Genomic DNA, 20944 nt, shown 5'->3' on the forward strand with positions numbered 1-20944 from the left:
TCAAGGAGCTGGCCACCAGGGCTATCAGAGCCTGTGTAGGAATAGGGCAAAGTTCAGCTGTCCTCCACCCCAAAATGCAGGCTGGGTGCCATTGGAGCTCCAGCGCCCTCTTCCCTCCTGCCCTTTCCTGGCCTCTTGCTCAGGAATTCTCCAGCCCTCCCCAGCTGTGTGTTGAGTCCACAGTTCCTCCGGGAATTTGCAGCTAGCTTACAAAAGGCAGTTTCTTTCCACTTGATTTAGTTTTCCCTTTTGAAACTTTGGGCAGAGCCCTTGGCAATGTGATGGCCTATGTTCTTGGTTTTCTGGACTCCTGCCACGTCTCCCCTTAGCCTTCCAGACTAAGGATCCTTTCAGACTAGAAAGGCCTGATCACCCTGTCAGGACCTCAGCCCTTGCATCTTCTCCAGCTCTGACCTAGTCAACACACGCACACACACACACGCACATGCACACTCACGCACGCATCTCTAGCACCCCTAGTGACCAGGCCCCACCCGGGGCTGACAAGCACCCCTAGTGACCAGGCCCCACCCGGGGCTGACATAGCTTCGTTTCAGGTGGGGATGGAGCTGACAGCGTCCAGTGCTTTGTCAGCCTTTTTGAACATGCTGGGCCCTGTCTTCCTAAACACAGCCCCTCCAGATCAGAAGCCCCAGAGATCGGACACCTCCAACACCTCCACGTGCCATCCAGACTTGCAGGGAGTCCTGCTGAGTATTCTTCAACCTCTGCGCCTGCTGCCTCAGCTGTAGGGGCACAGCCCTAACGGGACCAGGGGGCCAAGGAGGGGGGGTTCCCCAGGCACTGGCTTGTTCTCTCCCGCCCACCTAACCATTCTCCCTACAGCTGCTAGAGGGATCTTCCTGAAACTGAAATCTGATCCTATCTCTCTGCTTCCAACTTGCAGAAACCTACAATAGCCCCCACAGTCCTCAGGGGACAGTTCCAATTCTAGGCTGGGCACTTGGCAACCCTGCCCCGCCCCCATGACCTGGCTCCTCCCCTTCTGCTCTGCGCTCACTCTGAGCTGCGCCCTGGGATCCTTGCCCTGTGCGCTTGCCTGCTGATGCCACCAGCAGTTCCCTAAGTGCTAGTCACTTCTCACACCGCTGTCTTTCCCTCTGGTGGTCCCCGCTGCCTGGGGATCCTGTCACTCCCTCTACTCACATGACAAATACCTCCTCCAGGACTGAGCTCAACCAATCTTTCAGAAAACCTTCCTGTCCACCCACCAAGCAGGCATCATCAACCCCCTTTCTACTTGTTTTCTCACATCCCGCTAGAGACACCACCGCGCCCCTTGAGGGCCTGATCTGGCCTTTCTCTCTCTCTCTCTCTCTCTCTCTCTCTCTCGTTCTTCCTTTCTCTTTTTCTTTCTTTCTAGAAGAAGTCCTGGGATGTCTATTGTCCTGGCCAAGATGGTAGAGGCCGTGAATCCGTGGGTCACATACTGAACAAGACAGATGTGGTCCTTGTTTTCACAGAGTGTGCAGTCTCTCTATTAGGAAATAATATGGGTTTGCAACGATGTGGATGGAACTTGAGGGTATTAGGCTAAGTGAAATTAGTCAATTAGAGAAAGACAAATATCACATGATCTCACTGCTATGCGGAATTTAAGAAACAAAACAGAGGATCATAAGAGAAGGGAGAGAAAGATAAAATAAGATGAAATCAGAGAGGGAGACAAACCAACCATAAGAGACTCAATCATAGGAAACAAACTGAGGGTTGCTGGAGGGAAGGGGGGTGGAGGATAGGGTAACTGGGTGATGGGCATTAAGGAGGGCACCGGATGGAATGAGCACTGGGTGTTCTGTAAGACTGATGAATCACTAACCTCTACCTCTGAAACCAAAAATACACTATATGTTAATTAATTTAATTTAAATTTTTAAAAAAACTACATTTGACCAAAAAAGAGGGGGGATGAAATTGCGATAATGCACACTCCACAGAGATTGTGATCATAAATGAGGTCAGATAAGCAATGGTCTGGCATATAGCTCAATACTCAGATACTCAATAAATGTCAGTTCCCTCCCAGCCTGCCTCCTGCCCTCTGCCCTGCTCCCTGGTCTGGAGATCACTGCCTCCCTCTCCAACCCCAGCAATGCACCGATGCCGCACCCATGGGAGAGAGAGTGGTGAGAAAAGGAGGGGCTCTCCCAGCTGAGGCCAATTAGCAAGCAGCCAGAAGGCAGGTGGAGGGGAAGGTGGGAATCCCCCAAGCTGAGGCTCTGCCCAAGGTTGTGACTTCTCCCTTCCTCAACTGCCATAATCTTTCTCATGGTCAGACCATCTATGAGGACTGATAATGGTGGAGGGGGGGCGCAAGATGGGGTAGTATCAGACCCCAGGCAGGACACTTGCCCACCCTGTCTGAGCCAGGCAGGGGACTTCCTTAGTGCTTAGTCTTCTTCACATCCAGGCCGAAGTCCCTGGCAATTGTTTTATTTTTCTACACCATTCCCATTATTCATTCATTCATTCATTCATTCATTTATTCAACAAACATTAAGCCCCGGTTCTGTGCCAGGCCGTGTGCTGCAGCCCTCTGCCATGCTCAGTTACCAACAGTAAGGCTAAAGACTAGGCAGAGGTGGAGGGGTGCTGTGAGGTCCTGGGTGTGTCGTGACTGTGGTGTAGGTGCCAAGGACCTATAGAGAGACACAGCTCTGATCATGTCTCCCTCCTGTCCAGCTCAGAACTCACCCACCCAACACCAGATGCATCCCACCCAGTCTCTGCCTGTTTTCTCTGTCCCATCTCTGACACTTTGAGCATCCTTCTGGCCAGGCCCTGGATCTCTTTAGAAAATCCCATCTGTAGGACAGACCCTCCACTCACAGTGTCTGTGTTAGATCATCATAGCTTGAACCTTCTCTCTTCCATCTCAAAGCCCTCCCCTTCCTCTTCACGGGAAGGAGGGGGAATAAGAACTGAAATCAGGCTTCAGTGACAAGGTCAGAATAGGACACAGGCCTAGAGAGAGCCACTGGCATGCCCACTTCACAAAGCGCATCAACCAAGGTGGCTCAGAATCCCAAACTCTTTCCATTGCCTCACTGGCCTCCCACCCTCCCATGCAGGGAAACCTGGTATCCTGTGCCCTTTAGCAGGAAGAGCCATGAATCTCAGAGTGGAGACAGCTTTGCCCTAAGGATCACTGACAAGCCCACCGGCCAGCTGGCATCTGGACCTGCTGTGTTTCCCAATTCAGGATCCCTCCACACCTCCCCATGTGGCTCCTTGTTGGGGAGGGCAGGCCTGGGCTCAATTCCTCCCTCCTCAGAGAGGGGGAAGTCCTCCTTCACCCCCACCCAGCCTCTCCTGAATGCCTGTGCCCAGTGACTATTCATGCATTTGCCCATGCTACCCTGTGCTCATTCATTCAGCCTCGATCCTTAGCCAGCCTCTGTGTGCTTGGTCCAGAAGGCTGGCAGACACCATGAGAGGGGGATACCAGTGACACTCTCCCATTCCAGCTCAGGGGGCAGCAAGCCTACTGCGTTTCAGCAAGGGAAAATCAGGGCCTGCGGGAACTCACGTCTTCCTACTCCCTTTCCAGAGCAGCAATCCTTTATGATTCCAATTATATTTGTGGTTCTCCGGCTTGGCTTGGTACAGCATTATCTAGGGGAGCTTTTTAAAAACCTACAGAGCCCTGAGTCCCACTCCCCTTGCCCCCAGATTCAGGTCCAAGATGAGGCCCAGAAATCTTTTAAAGCTCCCTGGTGATTCTGAGGGAATGTCTGATGCGGTAAGGGTAAGTCATGGAGGAGGGGAGGCAGGCTGCTGGAGCTGAGACCCTCAGAGAGAATGAAAGCCCTAGCCCTCCCCTTGCCTCCATGGAGTCCAGACCCAAAGACTTCGGCTTCACCAACTTCAGAGCTCAGCCAAGTCCATGTTTACTCCAGTCAGCAGGAAAAGTGGAGGGAGGTGGATGGACCCGCCTCTGATCTTTTCCTGCCACCAAAACTGGTCTCTCCTCAGCCTTGAATTGCCTGACACTAGCAACACCCCCAGGGGTGGGTTTGTCCACATACCCCCATTCCCCAGACAGAGTACAGAGAGCGGCTCTCCTGCTTGGACCCTGGCCAAGCCCAGACATAGCACACTGCACTTCAGCCCACAGTCCCAAGGTCAAAGAAGGGGGACTGTTGAGTGACCAAAGCCGGAGGATGGACCATGACCCTTTCCCCCTCCCAACAAGCCTCTCACAGCAGTGCTCCCCTTCCTTCTCCCTCAGCAGTCACCCCCGGCACCCTTTCCATCTCTCCTCCCCAGGGGAGCCCCCAATTGCCATAATTTCCCCACCTGAAAACCAGAGACGTTGGCAGTGTGGTCCCCTTTGCCCACCACCAGCTTCCCCAGATTTCTCACCTGTCGTCGGTCTGTCTGTCTGGGTCTGCACACTCAAACCACATCTGCCAAGCCAGGAGCCCTCCAGCCCTCCCTCTGCTCCTCCACCCTACACCCAGGGGTGCCACCCACCCTGGCACACTGGCCATTGACAGTCATCTGGGTGGAAGGGCTAAGATGACCTGAGAAGGTGGCAGCCTACCCCAGATCTCTACAGATACTTGCACACTTGACTCCCAGATCTTGGTGTCTCCAACCCATCCAAACCTCCCCGGGGCAAGGAGCTGACAGCGTGAGAACATTCTAGCTCAAGAAATGCAGCTGTAGCTTGCCCTTCTTCTGCCCCCACACTTGCTTTAGGCCCCAAGGAGTAAAGTGTGGCCCGGTGAGAGCACCCAACCCCCAGGCTCTGCACAATCCACTCTCTCACTTACCCCCCTGGACAGACCATTCTCCCCCACACCAGAGCTGTCTCAGTTTCCCCATCAGAGCAAAAGGGCAGGGAAAGACTCCCAGAGTCCCTTCACAGGGCTCTCTGGCTTCCTGGCCTACTTACATACACACACACACACACACACACACACACACACACGGCTTCAGTAGACTGATCCACAGAAAATAGATCTAGGTGCCCACCCCTCTACTTCCTATCCCTCCTCCAGCAAGTTGGCAATTAGAAGTCCAGCCCCAGAGACCAGGGTCCATCCCTATCACCTTCCTGCGGATGAAAGGAGACTGCCAGCAGGGCAAGGGCTCCTGGAGTACACCTCAGGGGAGACCTCTCAGGATTCCCCCTTCCCGTCCCCATCCTTGTCTTAGGGGCTGTGGGGCTGGATCCATTTATCTGGAATTTGCCCCTGGACCGGATCCCAGAATCAGCAAGACTAGCCCTTGCCCTCTGCCCGTAGGGTGGTGGGTTAGGAAGGAGAAGGATGAAAAGAAAGAAGGCGAGTCGCAGGTTCCTGGAAGGCGTCTTTAATCAGGATTTGGTAGTACACAAGCTCTCCGGATTGTCTGCATTAACATACAGGGACTAAAAAAGGCACAAGATCCCTCGCACAACGACGCGAGACGGCGGGGCGACCCCCACCCCCGCCCGTGCGCGGCCGTGTGCGCATGGGTGCGTGTCCGTGTCCCACCCCCCGTGGCGGCGCCGCGCGTGTGCGTGTCGGTTTCAAGTGTTGGATTTGTACAGTACTCGCAGTCTAGGGGTGGGGGCTCAGTGCATGCTTTTCCACCCGGGCCCAGGCTCCCCCACCCCCGACGCCGCTATGTACACTGAGGACGCACCCCGGAGAGGAAGGGGAAAAAAAAAAAAAAAAGCGTCCCGTGTGTGTGTTTGTGCGTGTGTGTGTGTGTGTGTGTGTGTGTTTGAGTTTTTCGTGCATGCTTACGCTGGCCGGGTTGGGGAATAGTGCAAGCTTATAATACAGTATTATTGCAGTACAAAAAAGGGTGGGGGGTATGATGGGAGGGGGAGACTTAGGAATAAACTGGCTGGAATTCGGGACTTCCGGAAGGGTCCTCTCCCCAACCCCTTCCCATCCCTCGCTCCCCTCCCCACCACGATTAGGAAGCGTCTCCCCATGCTGGGAGGGGATCCTGGGGTCCCTGGAAGAGGCTCAGCTGGGCCCGGGGCTGAGCTTCCCTCCTTTTCACCAGTCCTACCTCTCAGGGGGCAGGGGCCAGCCCTCTCCTTGCGAAATACTGTCAAACATTAGGGCCCCCAACCCCGCCTGCTCCCCCACGGAAGCCCCTCCAGTGGGGGGGGGAGGGGTCGACGGAGCAAGTGCAAAGGAAGCAGATGTTGGTCCCTGAGTTTTATTTTCGGGGGTGGGGAGGGAGAAGAGCTGGAAGTGGGGGCGTGTTTGGGGACCCCCAGGGCCCTCAGTCGTGTAGTGGGGTCGGGCAGGAGAGACAGACGAAGAGGCGTGGGCAAAAAGGGGGTGTTGGGTGGCTCTGAGAGACCTAGGCTCAAAGCTTGGCTCCCCCTCAACTCTGGGCTCTTTGGCATCCAATTGCAAGGCCAATTATGGGAGCAGGGGGAGGCTGTGGGCGGCGAGGTAACAGGGATAGGGGTGGGGTGACGGGGGCCCTTAGAGCCCGGAGAACTGGCCAGTCCTCCCGCCCAGCCCCTCGTCTGCACCCTGGCCCTGGAAGCACTGAGGGGCGAGCCCGCGCCCCGGGGTCGGGAGGCCCAGCGGCCGCGAACCCGGGGAGGGGGAAAGCAAACACAAAGTTGGCGCGAGGGCGGGCGGCAAGGGGGCTCACCCGGGAACCGGGGACTTTAGCAGCAGGCAGCTCGGCTGGGGTGCGCGCAGAGGCGGGGCGGGGCGGGGCGGGGCGGGGGCGGGGCTCGGAGGCCGGCCGGTACCCTGGTCGCGCGCGTAGCAGCTAGTTAAGACGACCGACCGTACATTCGTGGCTCGCGGGCCGCGGGGGCAGCAGTGTGGGGGCGGTCCCGGGGGCGGGAAGTGGTGATTGGGTCCTGTTACAGTAGAGTTAGAAACCTGTGAGAGGTGCCCGGAAACGCGGCCTTTGTGCTCTCCCAGCGGGGGGCTGCTAGTTTGCTGTCCGGAGAGTGGATGAAATGTGCGCTCAGCTGTGGAGTGTGCGTGTGCGTGTGTATGTGTGAGGGCCAGTTAGTCGTGGCAAGGTGAACCCCATCCCCTGCACCCGCAAAGACTGTGCAGGTAGAAGGGAGGATAAAGTGGTGGGACTGACGGCGGAGCCAAATGGAAGGAGGTTCTAGAAAAGTTCCCACAGGCCTTTGGGCTTCATTGCCCCTCCTCCCCCACTGCTTTTCAACTCCTTACTTGGGGGAAGGGGCCCACTCAGGCTCCGGGGCGCCCTGAGCTGGGGAGCCCACTGGGTGCTATGGGGGAACCATTGGGGATATTTGAGGGATGTGGTCCTCAGGCTGGGAGCCTCTCCCTTAGGGAGAAGGATGCTTTAAAATTTTCAGAGACTGACCCACTAGTCCTAGGGGGCACCTCTGGCCCTAATGGGAATAATGCAAATTTTGGGGACATGCCCCCCAACTTAAGGAGAGTGATTTGCCACACTCCTTGTTATCAAGGACTGCCTCTGGGGTGGGCCGATTCCTGCCCTTTGGGTTGGAATCTCAGTGGGGTTTGGGGTAAGGTGGGGTGACCTTCAGGCCTTCCTTAGGGGTCATGCTTCCTTCCTCAGGTACCAAAGCAACCCAAAGACAGCAGAGAATATTCCATCCTCCCACAGCCAGAGGTCCCCACACACTCCTAAGCATGGTCTCCCCGGCCACTCAGTACAGACACATTTGCCACAGCTCCCCAGCCATCCAGTGGCCCAAGCTCCCCCCACCACTGCCTGGGCAGACAGCACCACCCCTCCCCAGAAAAAGGGACCTAGGCAGGGCAGAGGAGAGAAAAGGAGGGTCCTGGGACCCTCTACAGAGATGACCCCTACTTTCCTGGGATTGAAGGGGTCTGCCCACCCCTCTTGGCTGGGGAAGCAAGGATTAATATGCCAGCATGGCTCAAAGGTGCCATCATTCCCCCATGTGCTGGGCAAGGCTGTGCCCATTTTCCTTAAAACTGGAAATACAGAGGGAGATTGATGGGTTCAGGATGCTAGTCGTTGGGATGAGTGTTGAGTGGTTATTGCTGTGACCCAAGCTGCCTTGAGTGCGTAGGGATGTCTATTCATTACTGAGAATTCACTAGAGCATTTTTCACTGACCCAGGGTCCTGTGCCGTCAGAGAAAATACTGGTCCTACCATGAGGACCCCATTTACCACAAACAAGTCCACTGGCCCACACGCATTCAGGCACACAAACCACGAGGTCACCGACATGTACACACAGCATACACCAACACCACACATCTCCACTGGCTGTGAGCTGCCTCCTCGAAGAAGCCCACCTGACTTGAGGTCCCAGGAAGAACACCATCCTCCTTGAAGTGCCGCAGCCTTGGACAGAAGGGAGTGGGGAGTCCTCAGGCTCACAGAGATTGCAAACTGAGTTCAGAGTCTCTGCCCTTAAACCGGTTTTGTTTGGCTCACAGTGATTTTTCTTTAAAAAGTTGTGTTTTTTTTAAATTTGATGCCAATAATTAAAAATCGGGAGATTTCACATAAAAATTGGAAGATAGTGGCAATAGTTGGCTGAGCTCACACCAGGGGGAGTGCATCTCCCACTTACCACAGTCCCCAAACCTGCCACTGTTTGACATGGCTTAGCCCCTGTTGAGGTGTGAGTTGGTGACCCTTGGCTCACCAATGTCAGTACCTGCCCTATCTGTGAGCCCGAAGCCCAGGAACCCCCACCTCAGTACCTCAAGGTCATGGTTCTGACTGAGCACTGCCTTCAAACTGTAGCCTTACCCCACCCACGGAATCTCCAGAGCTGCTTGGGGTTGTGGAATGGAGAGGGCGGGGTCTCTAGAGAGATGGGGTGGGTCTTTTCAACCAACTCTGGTACTCTGGAGTGACCCCCTCTGCCCTACGCCATCCCACACCCCCAGGGACACCATCAGGTGGAAATGGAGAAGGAAGGAGAGTCTGGCTTGGAGACAACCCTTTCCTTTTAGATAGAGTGAGGAGGGGCCAAGCAGGAAGGACAGTAAATAGATCACTACACAGAAAAACACTCTTAAAACTTCTATCCAACAAGACCTCAGTTATTCGGCATTGGCGGGTGTTTTTATGTTTTTGTAAGTTAAATAATCTGATTAATCCATTAAATGCAAATAATACTGGGATCAACCTCATAAACTATTATGAGGATTAAATGAGTTAATTTTGTAAAGTGCTTAGACACTGCCTGGCACGTAATAAGCACTGCTGCCAGTGACTGTTTAACAAAATAAAAAATTAATACTTGGAAGCCACCACTATACGCAGAGTGTGACTATAAAGTACAAAAACACCATTTCCAAGTACAGCAAAGAATGCTACCTCTTTTCACAGCTGACCCTGAGGAGGCTGTGCATTTTTCCCCAGCAGGGAATCATTTCTTGAAACATTCTGACCTCCTCCTTGGGAAACCCTTCTGGAGAAAAAGAGCCTGACAACACTGCAGACTCACAACTTCCCTACCCAGCCTGGGCCCTAGAAACAAGAAACTCAAGTCCAAACCATGCATGGCTCTGCCGAGCTGCACATGAACTTGACCCAATTCATGTGGCTTCACATGGCCTGGGCTAATTCCAGAAATCGGAGCCACCCTCAAAGGATAATCATGTTATCAAGATGCTCTCTTGTTGGCTTAGAGCTTTATGGCCAACAAGATGCTCTCCCACTACCAACGAGGGTATGCAAAAGGATGTCCCTTAAAGGACAAAATATTTGAATCATGATCTTACTTTGAAGGACACAGCCTCTCCCATAGGAATCAGTTTTGGGGTGTGTGTGTGTGTGTCTGTGTCTATGTCTGTGTGAAAATTCAGCCACCTTTGGAATGCTTAACAGGATTCCCCACCTCCAATGGCTTTGGAAACAGAAATATGTACTTAATGCTAAAACGAGGCTGAAGCTAGTGCCATCATCTTTGATAAGTCACAAGGCACTTTGGGATCTTAGAGTACCTCAGGGTTCTGGTCACTGAGTGGGAGCTGTGCTCAGGTAGTAGAACCCTCTGGAAGGGAATGCCGGATAACTGAGTGCTTGGTCTCATCTAACCCCAGATAGCATGGGCCGTGCCCCGCCACCCCACGGCTGCTGACTTTTGGAGCTGCTGGTGGACAGACTCCCCTTCACTTCACCCCCTGCCACTCGCTGGGTGGATGGAAAGAGGCCAAAGAGGAAGGGAGTAGCCAAGGGGGCAGTGGCGGAATGTGGAAGGCAAGAGTGGGGCTACTGTTCATCCCACCCCCTAACCTTTGTGCTTTGTGTTTTCTGTCCTTTCTTTTTAAAGGGTCTACCCTGACCTCTCCTCTACCCTCTGCCAGAGCCGGATACAGCACCACCCAAGACAGACTGGAGAGCAACAGAGGCTTGACCTTGGGGACATTCAGAAGTAAGCAGCTGGGATAAGGTGGGGGTGGGGCACCAGTACTAGGGCACGAATCTGGCTTTCATTCCTAGATGAGGACGGTGCTCTTGGCCTAGACATCCTCCAAAAAGAACAGATTTTGAAGAAAAGAATGTAGTGAGTGTGGGCATAGCTCATGTGAGTTAGCTATACACAGAGCCACCCAGCCATGAGGACGTTTTAGCCAAACAGCATTGCCCACCTTCCTATGACATCCCCAAGCTGGGGCAAGGATCCTGAGCCCTCTACTCCAACCAGAGATAGCTGGGGAGTTGAAGGGAGTTGAGTTGGGAAGGAAGAGTCAAAGGGAGAAGGCAGTAGAGAGAGGAGCCAAGATGAGAGTAGGTACATAGGAAACTACCAAGGACTGCACAAATATTTTTCTGACTCCCTGACACACACAAGTACACCTTCACACACACCGATATACATAGGACTGCGGCACTGCAAATTCAGTGGTGTCATTCACACTGCGGTCGATGTAAACGGTACTACCTGGAATTGTTCAGTGCACAGCCTGAGCATCTATCCATGGCAGGCCTGCCTCATGCACATATGCTCATGTATAAGAACATTCATACTCACAAGTATTCATGCATGCACACAAGCATATACACAGATACGGTCTCACTGCAATAAATATTTTGCAAACCTTCAGGTCTCAACCTTTCCTTCCCTTTCTGCATAGGCACTACCCTTCCTGGCACCCCTTTTCACCACTACTCCATTGCCTAGGGAAACAGAGGTGCTGGCTGACAGGGGCAGGAATGAGGAAAAGGAACCTTGGAGGTCCCTGCAGTGACAGGTTGGGGGCTGAGAAATGATCAGAAAGGACATAGTGATCTGGCATCCTGACCCGCCCCACCCCCTGCATCTGCATATCCCCGGCAGATCTGCCTACCCTGTTCTCTGTCTTCACCATGGCCCCTTGGGACTGGCTTGGCTGAGCACCTACAGGAAGGAGTCACTCACTGAGAGGGACACTGGTGGGGCTGCTACTGTCTGGGATTTGTCCTGAACTCACAGGGGCTACCTCATCCTTAATAACCTAGCTTCTCTGCCAGTGCTTCTAGGATGGGTGCCCTCACCCCCAGGCTCCAGCTTCCTCTGAAGGGCAGATGCCAGGCCCCCAGTCATCCATCCTCAGATCCGAAGGGGCTGGGCTAAACCACCAAATCCATCAGGGGCTGATGGCATATATCCCTTGGGTAAAGGGCAGCCTAGAGTGGACTGAGCTCCAGGCCTCCTGGGTCAGATGAGGGAGGCAGGAGTCTGTCCTCTGTGACAGTGGCATGTGGTAGGCCCATTAGGCCACAGGACTGCCCCCTGCATCCTGACTATGGAGGCCCTTCCTACCAAACCCCAAACCTGGCTGACTAGGCGCGCATCTCATACACAGGGGTACATGCCTTGCCCTATGCAGACAGACAGACACACCCCAGGAGGGTGTCCGTCTTCTGCCACCCCCCCTTGTGAGCAAACCAGGCCCTGACATGCCAGGAAATCACAGATTAAACAGAATCACCTCCATGCCAGACTGACTCTGACCCAGCATGCTTTGTCTCCCTGATACCTTGCTTTCCACCGGACTCTGGACCCCACTGGTGGCTCCAGCCCAGTGTCTCTGTCCTGTTCCTGAAGCTGCACCGACAGCCCCACCTCCCCCTGCACCATTTGGCTGGCACCAAGCAAAGGGAGACGTGGGGGAGGGGGGTTGGTCACTACAGTACCTTGCGCCAACGTTACAGGGGGCTGTATTGCATGATGGGGTGGGATGGGGTGTATGAGTGTGTGATTATTGCGTCCTGGGAAGGAACCATGGTCTCTGCCTGCTCCCCACCCCCCCCACCTGCCCCCTCCAGGAGGGGGGGGGAGCCCAGCCTAGGTCTTGTGGGTGAAGCGGGCCCACACCTGCTGCAGCTGGGACCGCGAGATGCGGAGCACCGAGGGCACGAGTCTGTGGTTGCCGGCGGCGAGGGGCGCGTGGCGCCGGTGGGGCGCCCGCACGGGGCTGCTCTCCGCCGAGCGGCTGCGCTGAATGAGGGAACCGGAGGAGCCGCCGCCGCCAGGGTGAGGGTAATGCTCGGTCTCCAGCGTGGAGGAGGAGAACACGGAGGACGCCAGTCGTCGCAGAGGGCTGTACCGCGGGAGGGAGTGCCCCGAGAGTCTGTCCTCCTCCAACTGAAAGAGACCAAGAGAGTGGAGGGAAAAGAGGTGTCAGGCACAGACTCGACAGCTCCGTCTCGGGGGACCGCCCACCGCTCACAGCCCCTGCGGCGCTGGCGTCCCGGGCAGGGGGCAGTGTTGGGCAGGCGGAGGGCGTGCACGCCGCCCCATTCTGCCCCAGCACCTAGACTCTGGCCGCCAAATCCCTTCCCAGTCTTCCTCCTTTTTGGCACTCCTCACACCGTGGTCTCCTTGCAGAGACCTTGGTCACTCGCCTCCCCCGGGCAGCCTTCCTGACTTAGCCCTTCCTAGTTCAGAGTTCCCTCTGAGCTGAGGAATCCTCCCCCATAGGAAGACCCTTCTGCAACTGCTACCTGCCATCTGTCTCCTCAGCTGTTTTCCTGACTCCTTAGGAGGCCGGGAGAACATTCCTTGCACGCCCTATGCCCCATCACAGGCTGTGGGTGGGGGGGATGGCAAGGACTCCACAGCAAAATGTAGCAGACGGGTAAGACTCTGGAGTCCAGCTACTCATGTTTGCACCCCAGCTCCACCACTTACTACCTCGTGAACACAAGCAAGTCACTTCTCATGCCTCAGCTTCCTCATCTGTAAAATGGGGCTGACCATGTTTCCCAGCTTATAGGCTTGTTGTAAGGATTAGATGTTATGACAGGCACAGCACTTAGGATTGCCCTGGCGTAAATGCTGTGTCGTGTGAGCTGTCTGATTATCCTTTACGTCACTCTTAAGAATGAGGAGAGGATGGGCGCCCGGGTGGCTCAGTGGGTTAAGCCTCTGCCTTCAGCTCCCGTCAGGATCTCAGGGTCCTGGGATCGAGCCCCACATCGGGCTCTCTGCTCAGCGGGGAGCCTGCTTCCCCCTTCTCTCTGCCTGCCTCTCTGCCTACTTGTCATCTCTCTGTGTCAAATAAAATCTTTAAAAAAAAAAAAAAAAAGAATGAGGAGAGGAATAGAGAGAGTGAGAGGGAGGAGCAGACTGAAACCATTTCTCCAAAGTGGCTTTTTCTCTGTTCTCTCCCAGCCCAGCCATAAGGCAGCTGCTGGGAGGGCCTTGGCCACAACACAGACATCAGGAAGAATCCTGTCTCTGTCCTTCTGCCCTCCTACCCTCAGAGGGAAAATGGAAAGCGGACCTGTGTGTTTCAGGCCTGTGGAGATGGAAATGGTGGCTTGGGTGTCACCAGAACTGTCCCACCCTGACCCCAGCTCTTCCTGTAACTGAAGCCAGTATAAATAGCTTTTGCGGGGCGGGGGGGGGGGGGGGTGCTGAGGATGGCTTGGGCCAGCTGCCAGAGAGCTGAAGAGGAGGGGCCCCAGAACACTCAGTGTGGATGTCAAATGGGGGCAGAGGGGCCCAATGTGAGACCTCCAAATGGAAAGGAGGAGAGAGAAGATTCTGAAAGGACTGTCACTGTCCTCACCCTGCTTTCCCTTCACCTTCTTTTTAGCCAAGCATAGGATCCTGGTCCCAGCTGCGCTGAGGATTAGGGGCCTAAGGCCCTCTGTCCAAAAGAAAGGCATACTAGCGTGCCTGGCTTGAGCTTAACACCCCAGCAGGAGTTTGGTCAGCTTGGGGCGGGGGGCAGGGGGCTCGATCCCAGCATGCTCCTGCCCTTTCACTCACCCCCCATGTCCAGCTGAAGTACCGCCTTCGAGAGACCACCCTGCTTCCCAGGCAGGCTCCCTATTCTAGCAAAGAAGCGTTCTCTGTTATCTACCTTATGGCCCTTGCCGATAAACCTTCACGTCCACACCTTGGCATCCTCACCCCACCTCTCTAGACCATGAACTCCAAAAGGGCAGGACTGCGGAGCCTTGTTCATCTGTGTCTCCCTGCCCCCAGCACACCGCCTGGCACGTGGCAGAGAAATGCTCTCGTGGCTGCCAGGCGGATGTCCACCTGCTCAGAGAACACTGACCTGCGGTGTTATCAGCCAGAGACAGCCGGCAAAGGATGGCAAACATCCCTACCCTAAATCACACCCTCTGTCCGCTGCCTTCCCCTCTGCCTAGCTCTCTAGCCCCTTCTAATCTGCACCTTCAGTTTCCTGGGGGAGAAGCTGAGGTGCATGTAAAGAAAAAGTTGAAGGCATCATGGCATTCACACCAAAGAACAACAGATACCTGCTTCCACATTATCTTGGTCGGGGGGGCGCGGGGTGGAGGGGGTGGGGTGGGGACAACAGCAGTGCAAGGGCTCTTATCTTTAAGGATCACTGTTATGAGGAAGTTCACACATCAGACACTGGGCGGAGGGAGCAAGATCTAGGAGGGGGTCCCTGCAGAAAGGTGGCAGGGTGGGGAGTCCGCAAACGGTGATTCTAAGGTCGGCCAAGCTTGGGAGCCCCCATGTAGCCTGAGATCTGAGATCAGGACTCCCTCCAGACCAAAGAAAGAAGGAACAAATGCGCCAGTCCCCACCCCACCCCCACCCCTCATCCTCCTCTGCCCTTGACAAGGAAGGTCTCTGCTTCTCCAGTACTGGGCTGTACGGAAATGCTCAGTAAACCATGTCACCACCACCCCCATGTGCTCACACACACACACACACACACAGGCTGCCACGCACACTGCTGTGCCTAAGGCACACCTGCTGACAAGGGCCCCCCACCCCCACCCTTCACTCGGGCTCTCTCTGGCCTGTGTTTGCTCCTCTCCTAAACACACAGGCCTCAGACAGCACTCACCGCAGCTCTACCTCTGCCCGCATCACCGCCCCGTACCCACCACCCAGTGACCCAGCATCCTGCCAGCCTCGGTTTCCTTATCTATTAAAGGGCGGGTTTGCCTTATCACGTCACTATTGGAAGGAAGACACACGTGCCCTAGGGAGGCACTGAGAGAGTGCAGCTCTGGTTACCGTCAGTGGAATTACTGCTCTGATGGTTCCCAGCCCTTAAGCTTTGCCATCCCCAGCCTGGCCTCCGGGGTTCTCTGTGCTCCTGCAGACCTGGGGCATGCTGCATAGACACGCCGCTGTGTGCGCAGACCCACAGCCATGTGCCCTCCTGAGCTACACGAACACGGAAGTGCATGTGATCACAGCAGCAGAAGGCTAACTAACTTCGCTGCAGTGCGCTGTGGGGAAACCGAGGCCCACAAACACCGAACACGCCCTCCAGACACATACAGCTCATGGCGGGCCCACAGCACCAGCAGGACCTGAACCCAACACTGAGACTGTACAAGAGCCCCGTGCCCACGTCCCCAACTCTCTCCCCTTACCTGCTTGGCTGCAGATCCCCCCATGCAAGGATTGTTCCCCACACCCAGGAGGAATCGGAAGGTGAGGAAAACCTCCCAGATAGCTTACCTCCCTCTCTGAGATCCACCTGGCCTGCAATCACTAGGAGGGGACAAACAGAGGGCCTGGGTCCAGAGCCTCGGCCTCCTGACTTTGATTCTGGACTGTCTCTCTACCCTACACCACCCCTGTCAGTCTCCCCTCCTCGACTCTGAACTTACTGTGCGTGCATATGACCTCTGATGCCTCTGGTGCCCAGCATAGGCGAGGTGCTCAGGAAGACTATCACTTTCGAATGGATGAATGAAAGCAGGAGAAAATGAGAGGGGAGCCAGACAGATCTTGCTCCCTCTCCAGTGCTGGCCCTGGTGGGAACAAGGTCCCCAGCCCAGTCATGCTGGCCCACACCCTGCCCTGCCTGAGCCTCCAACTCAGGTTGGCTAGGAGCACTCTGGGTGGGGGCCCAGAGTTTCCACTTTCTGAGCCCCAGATTCCCAGAGTCCACGGCACGGTGAGGATGCACACCCCCGAAGATCTCAGCTCGGAGGCCCTCTTTTCTAGACAAGGGGCTGGGCCCTGAATACAGCCCTGCCTGGGGCTGCCCTTCTCCCAGGCTCCCGCATGCTCTCAGGCCAGGCCTCCCAATCGGCGCATGCAGTGGATTGATCTGACCCTCGCCCTGAACCCTGGCACTTTCCAGAGCCACCTGGCGCAGGGCCCTGACATGGGGTGATTGACTGGAACACAGCACAGCCCTGGAACCCTCCAGCATCACCTCCTTGGCTTTCCCTAGACCCTCTGAGGAGTCATGCTCCCTTCAAAACCACTCAGTGATGGCACTGCTGTCCACACAGAACTCTGCGCACCAGCCAAGAACCCCTCCCCACCCCGTTAACAGCCCCTCAATTCTTTCCCCAACACCTCTTGGTTCCATCCACCCTGCCCCACATCGAGAGCCCTGGTCCAAGCCACCAGGCCGCTCTCCTGCTGGCGCCTGCCGTGGAACTTCCTGCTTGTAGTTCTGGGCCCTTTCATCCGTTTTCACCCAGCAACCAGAAGGCTCATTCAAGAGCACTAAGGGGATCATGGCACACCTCTGTTTAAAAGCCTTGGGTGGCTCACCGAGCTTTCAGAATCAAACCCTAACCCTTTAGCTTCACCCTGAGGCCCTCTGGGCCATGACTGGGGGACCTGCTTCGCAGCCTCACCTGTTCTGCAACATGCCATCAGGGCAGTGTTTTCTGACTGCCGCCCCCGGGCCTTTGCACACACAGTCCCCTTGGCCCCAGAGGCCTTTCTCCTGCTTTGTCACCTGGCTGAGGCTGCTCATCACGCAAGACTCAACTCAGAACATGGAGGCACTTCCTCTGGGAAGCTCTGACCATACCCCAAGCATGGTTTTGGACCCTTAAACCTATCTACCTTCATCACAGCCTGCAACTGGTGGGTGCTAGTCAGCAGCCCCCAAGGAGCCCATGGGTAGCCCACAGGGAACACTCCAGGCAAAAACCGTGGGCATCCAGGGTCGGGGAGTGGGATGCAAGCCCAACCTACCTGTCTCTGCGGGCCCGTGGGATCCGACTCTCTCCGTCGAGGGCGGGGTCCCGAGTGCAGTGGCGAGTGGGAAGGGCTGCCGGGCGTGGGAGGCTGCGACGTCTCTGACCGGCCTTCCGCCTGGCTCAGCTGGGGTGGTGGGGACTGGAATGGAGTCTGCCGAAGGTCCTCCTCAGCCAGGGTATGCACACCTCGGCCCCGGGGCCTGACGGTTGGCTCTGTCCCTGGCCGCCGCCGCTCCTCGCCCTCCTCAGGCAGTGGCCGCAGCTCCTCAGGCTCCTCATCCGTGGTACCCGATGTGCTGGGTTCGGCCCCTGGGGGGAAGTCCTTGAGCTCCGTCTCCTTGTCAATGATGACCCACTCCTTGCTGTCAAAGTCCTCCTCCTCAGCCAGTGGCACAGAGCGGAAGGCGTTGCTGAGGGCCTCCTGTTCCACGGAGGCCGACACGTCCATGCGGCCGCTGGCCTGCCGGTCGGGGTGGCCTGTGTCCACTGACAGCATCTGGGCCGGCTGCGAGGAGCAGGCCTGGCGCGAGGGAGAGCCGGGCAGATCCATCCGTGACCTGCAAAGCCACCCTGAGTGAGGCTCAGTGCCCAGCCTCTCCATCTCTCCAAGGGACTCGAGAAGGTGGCCTGGTGGACCGTGCCTCCTGGAACCCACTGGCCAGAGCAGCTCTGTCACCCAGGGCCAGGCCTGATCACCACCTGGCTTACCAACCCCCTCCCACCTCACTCCCCATAGAGATCCCATTCATTCATTCATTCACTCAACACACGGATTTGGATGCTTACTGCCTTCCAGGAATACAAACAAGCAGAAAATGAAACCTCACTCCCGTGCCCAAGGAACGCTGTCTTCTGGACCACCCAGGAAACCTAATCTCCCGAAAGCCAACACTATGTTCCCTGTCTGGTGCTCATACCCTGTTGGAGGTTCCCTCCCACTGCTGTCAAGGCAAACGCACCCACCTGACCCTCGAGGGGGCAGATGGTTTTTCTAGCTTCTTCTACCACCACCCCCAACAAACTCCAGTGGCTCCCAGCCTGGAGAACAAAGTCCATATTCCTTAGTTGGGCACTCAGGTGGCCAGGCCAAGGCCCAGGTTCACCATTCTCTGAGGCAGACTCATCTCTGTCACTGGCTTTTCCCCCCGAACTGCCTGCGTGCTCTTACTTCGGTGCCATTGCACCTAACTCTCTGCATGCCCTTTGCTGTCCCACCCGGCAAGGATGTCACCTCCTTGGGGAGCCTTTCCATACTGCTCTGCTGGGGATGGGGCAAGTTTGCCTTCCCAGCGCTGTGTTCCCCTCTCACCACAGAGTGGAGCACGTGTGTTTACATATCAGTCTTCCCCAGAGGCTGTGAGATCCCCTGGCAGGGCCTGGGCCCCACCTGACTTTTCATGCTGGGCCAGTGACCCTGCCAGAGGACATCTCTTCCACTGTGCTGGGAACCTCGCATTACCTCCAGGGGCTCCCAGCCTGGGACGGGGCTGGGTACCAGCCCTGAGGTGAAGGTGTTGCTGGTTGTAGGAAGGGCGCCCCCTCACTGAGAACCAGGGAGGCTTAGCTGCCTCGGGTTGTGCACACCCTCCCACTCGGGCTGTGGGCAGGGGGCTAACTTTCATTCTCCCCCAGCCTCGAGCCTGTGACGGAAACGGGTGCAGCTCGGAGCCACTGTGGGGCTTTCTCAACGTCCTTCCGCCCTGGTCTGTGGGACTTACCTCCTTCCTCTCCATGAGATTGTTACTGATTTAATAAGGCTTAAAATACACACATCCCTGAGGGAGGAGATTCAGGGCCTGCCATGAAAATGGCTGATGTGGCTTCCTTTCCTGAGCACATGGTTTGTTTTGATGGACATAAAGGAGAAAGGGCACCCAAGGAAGAGAGGGGCTGAAGGTGGGAGAAAGAGAGGTGAAGGAAAGGGGGAAGGTGGGCATCCAATCCCAGCGGCTTCATACTTTTTCCTGCTCCCAAGAGCCCCAGAACCCACCCAAACCCTCTGCCCTGCCCTACAAGATCCTGAACCTTCCCTTCCAGAAAGTTTCTCTTCAGCAGTCTCCTCTTCCCATTAGCCCTGAAACAAGGGTTCACACTGGGTCAAGCCAGTCTGCTCTTCAATACTGTCTGTTTGGGGCCTTCCCACCTCTCTTCTCCACTGACACCCCCTCCACACTGCTGCTCCTTGGCTCTCCTTGTTTCCTCGACCCTCTGGGCTGGGCTACCATGGATGCAGACATGGTCTTCAGTCCCAGGGAGGCCAACCCACGTGAGTGTGACTGTGTGAGGGCTGTTGGCAACCTGGGCACTGGGCCCGTGTCCCCCTGTCCTGGGTTTGCCGCAGGGACTGGCACAGGCCTTCTCTGTCTTGAGCACTGCCACACTGCAAAGGGCACCGTGTCCCACCTCAGAGTCAGGGTGCAATTTAGAGCAGAATCCAGAGGAGGGGCTGTGGGTGGGGAAGAGGAGGCACGTGGCACAGATGGGAAGAAGCAACCCAGCCTCCTGAGCTGGGCCCTGGGGAAAGGCCCCTTTCCTGGTGCAGAGAAGATGGCAGCCCTGCTGTGTGGTGAAGGTCCACTCAGAGCCACACGAGGGTGGAGGCATCTCTCAGAGGCCTCAGGGAGGTTCTGACTCTGGTCTCTGATGGCCATGGGCCCCCCCTCACATTTTGGCTCTAAACTCTCTGTCCCACCAACCAGGTGACCCCGTGACATTCAGATCCCTGCACCCCGACCCCCAAAACTTGATCCACCCCCTCTTGGAGCGGAGCATTTCCTGGTCTCTCCTCCCAGGCCCCTCCCCCAAAGCTGAAGAGAGCCTAGTCAGCTGCTCAGAGGCATCTGTAATTAGTCTCTAAGGAGGGATTCTAGAAGCACACCCACCTACCGGCTCACCCCTTGCCTCCTCCTGGGCTCGGGGACCCAGCCTACCCCTCCAACAACCCGCCTCCCCACCTCCATCCCTTCATGACATGAGATGGAACCTTGGTACCCCCAACCCCCTCTCCAGGCCTTGTCACTGACTAACCAAGGTCGACCCCAGGCCCAAGGACAACCCCCTCAACACTCCCAGGGTCCCTGCCCACCTCCACACTGCATCTGCTCTTTCCTTCAGAGCAGCCATGTGAATGCTGAAGGGACCAGGGGACCCCTGGCCGTGCGCCCAGCCCCAGACCTACCTTCTCTCATGCAGTTCCACCCGCCCGTCGGCTGTGGAAAGCCTCTCAGACTCAGGGCTGTTGACCCTCCGGTAGCGAAGAGAACGGACGGGGGTTGTCGGTGAGTCTGGAGGGGCACGCACTGGGGAGCTAGGGACCCCCACACCTCGGCTCTGTTCCTCTTCCACCACACAAGGGGTCTGCAGGAGAGGGGAGTCCCATGAACGGGGGCCAACAGGGTGGCTGTGGGCCAAGTGCTTTTCCCAGGGTGAAGGAGACAGAGGGAGGTCGACGCTGGTGATCCTGACATGGGGCGAGGCCACGGAGGCAGGGCCCGAGGGCGGATGGCTGGGGAGAGGGCACACAGGAGGAACGGGAAGGGGGCCGTGGGCTGGGAACCAGGGTGGGAGCGGGG

At 56.4% G+C, this 20944-nt stretch overlaps 1 protein-coding gene across 1 annotated transcript in view; it reads right to left on the bottom strand.

The window, feature by feature from the left end:
- Positions 1-20944, bottom strand: part of TTBK1 (tau tubulin kinase 1) — a 39230-nt gene that overhangs the window by 4631 nt on the left and 13655 nt on the right. The window contains 2 exon segments of the mRNA XM_032862123.1: positions 17368-17929; positions 20551-20729. Coding sequence (XP_032718014.1) covers positions 17368-17929; positions 20551-20729 — 741 coding nt within the window.

Source organism: Lontra canadensis, unplaced genomic scaffold, assembly GCF_010015895.1.
Source record: "Lontra canadensis isolate GAN:19392208 unplaced genomic scaffold, GSC_riverotter_1.0 scaffold23, whole genome shotgun sequence".
Taxonomy (NCBI): domain Eukaryota; kingdom Metazoa; phylum Chordata; class Mammalia; order Carnivora; family Mustelidae; genus Lontra; species Lontra canadensis.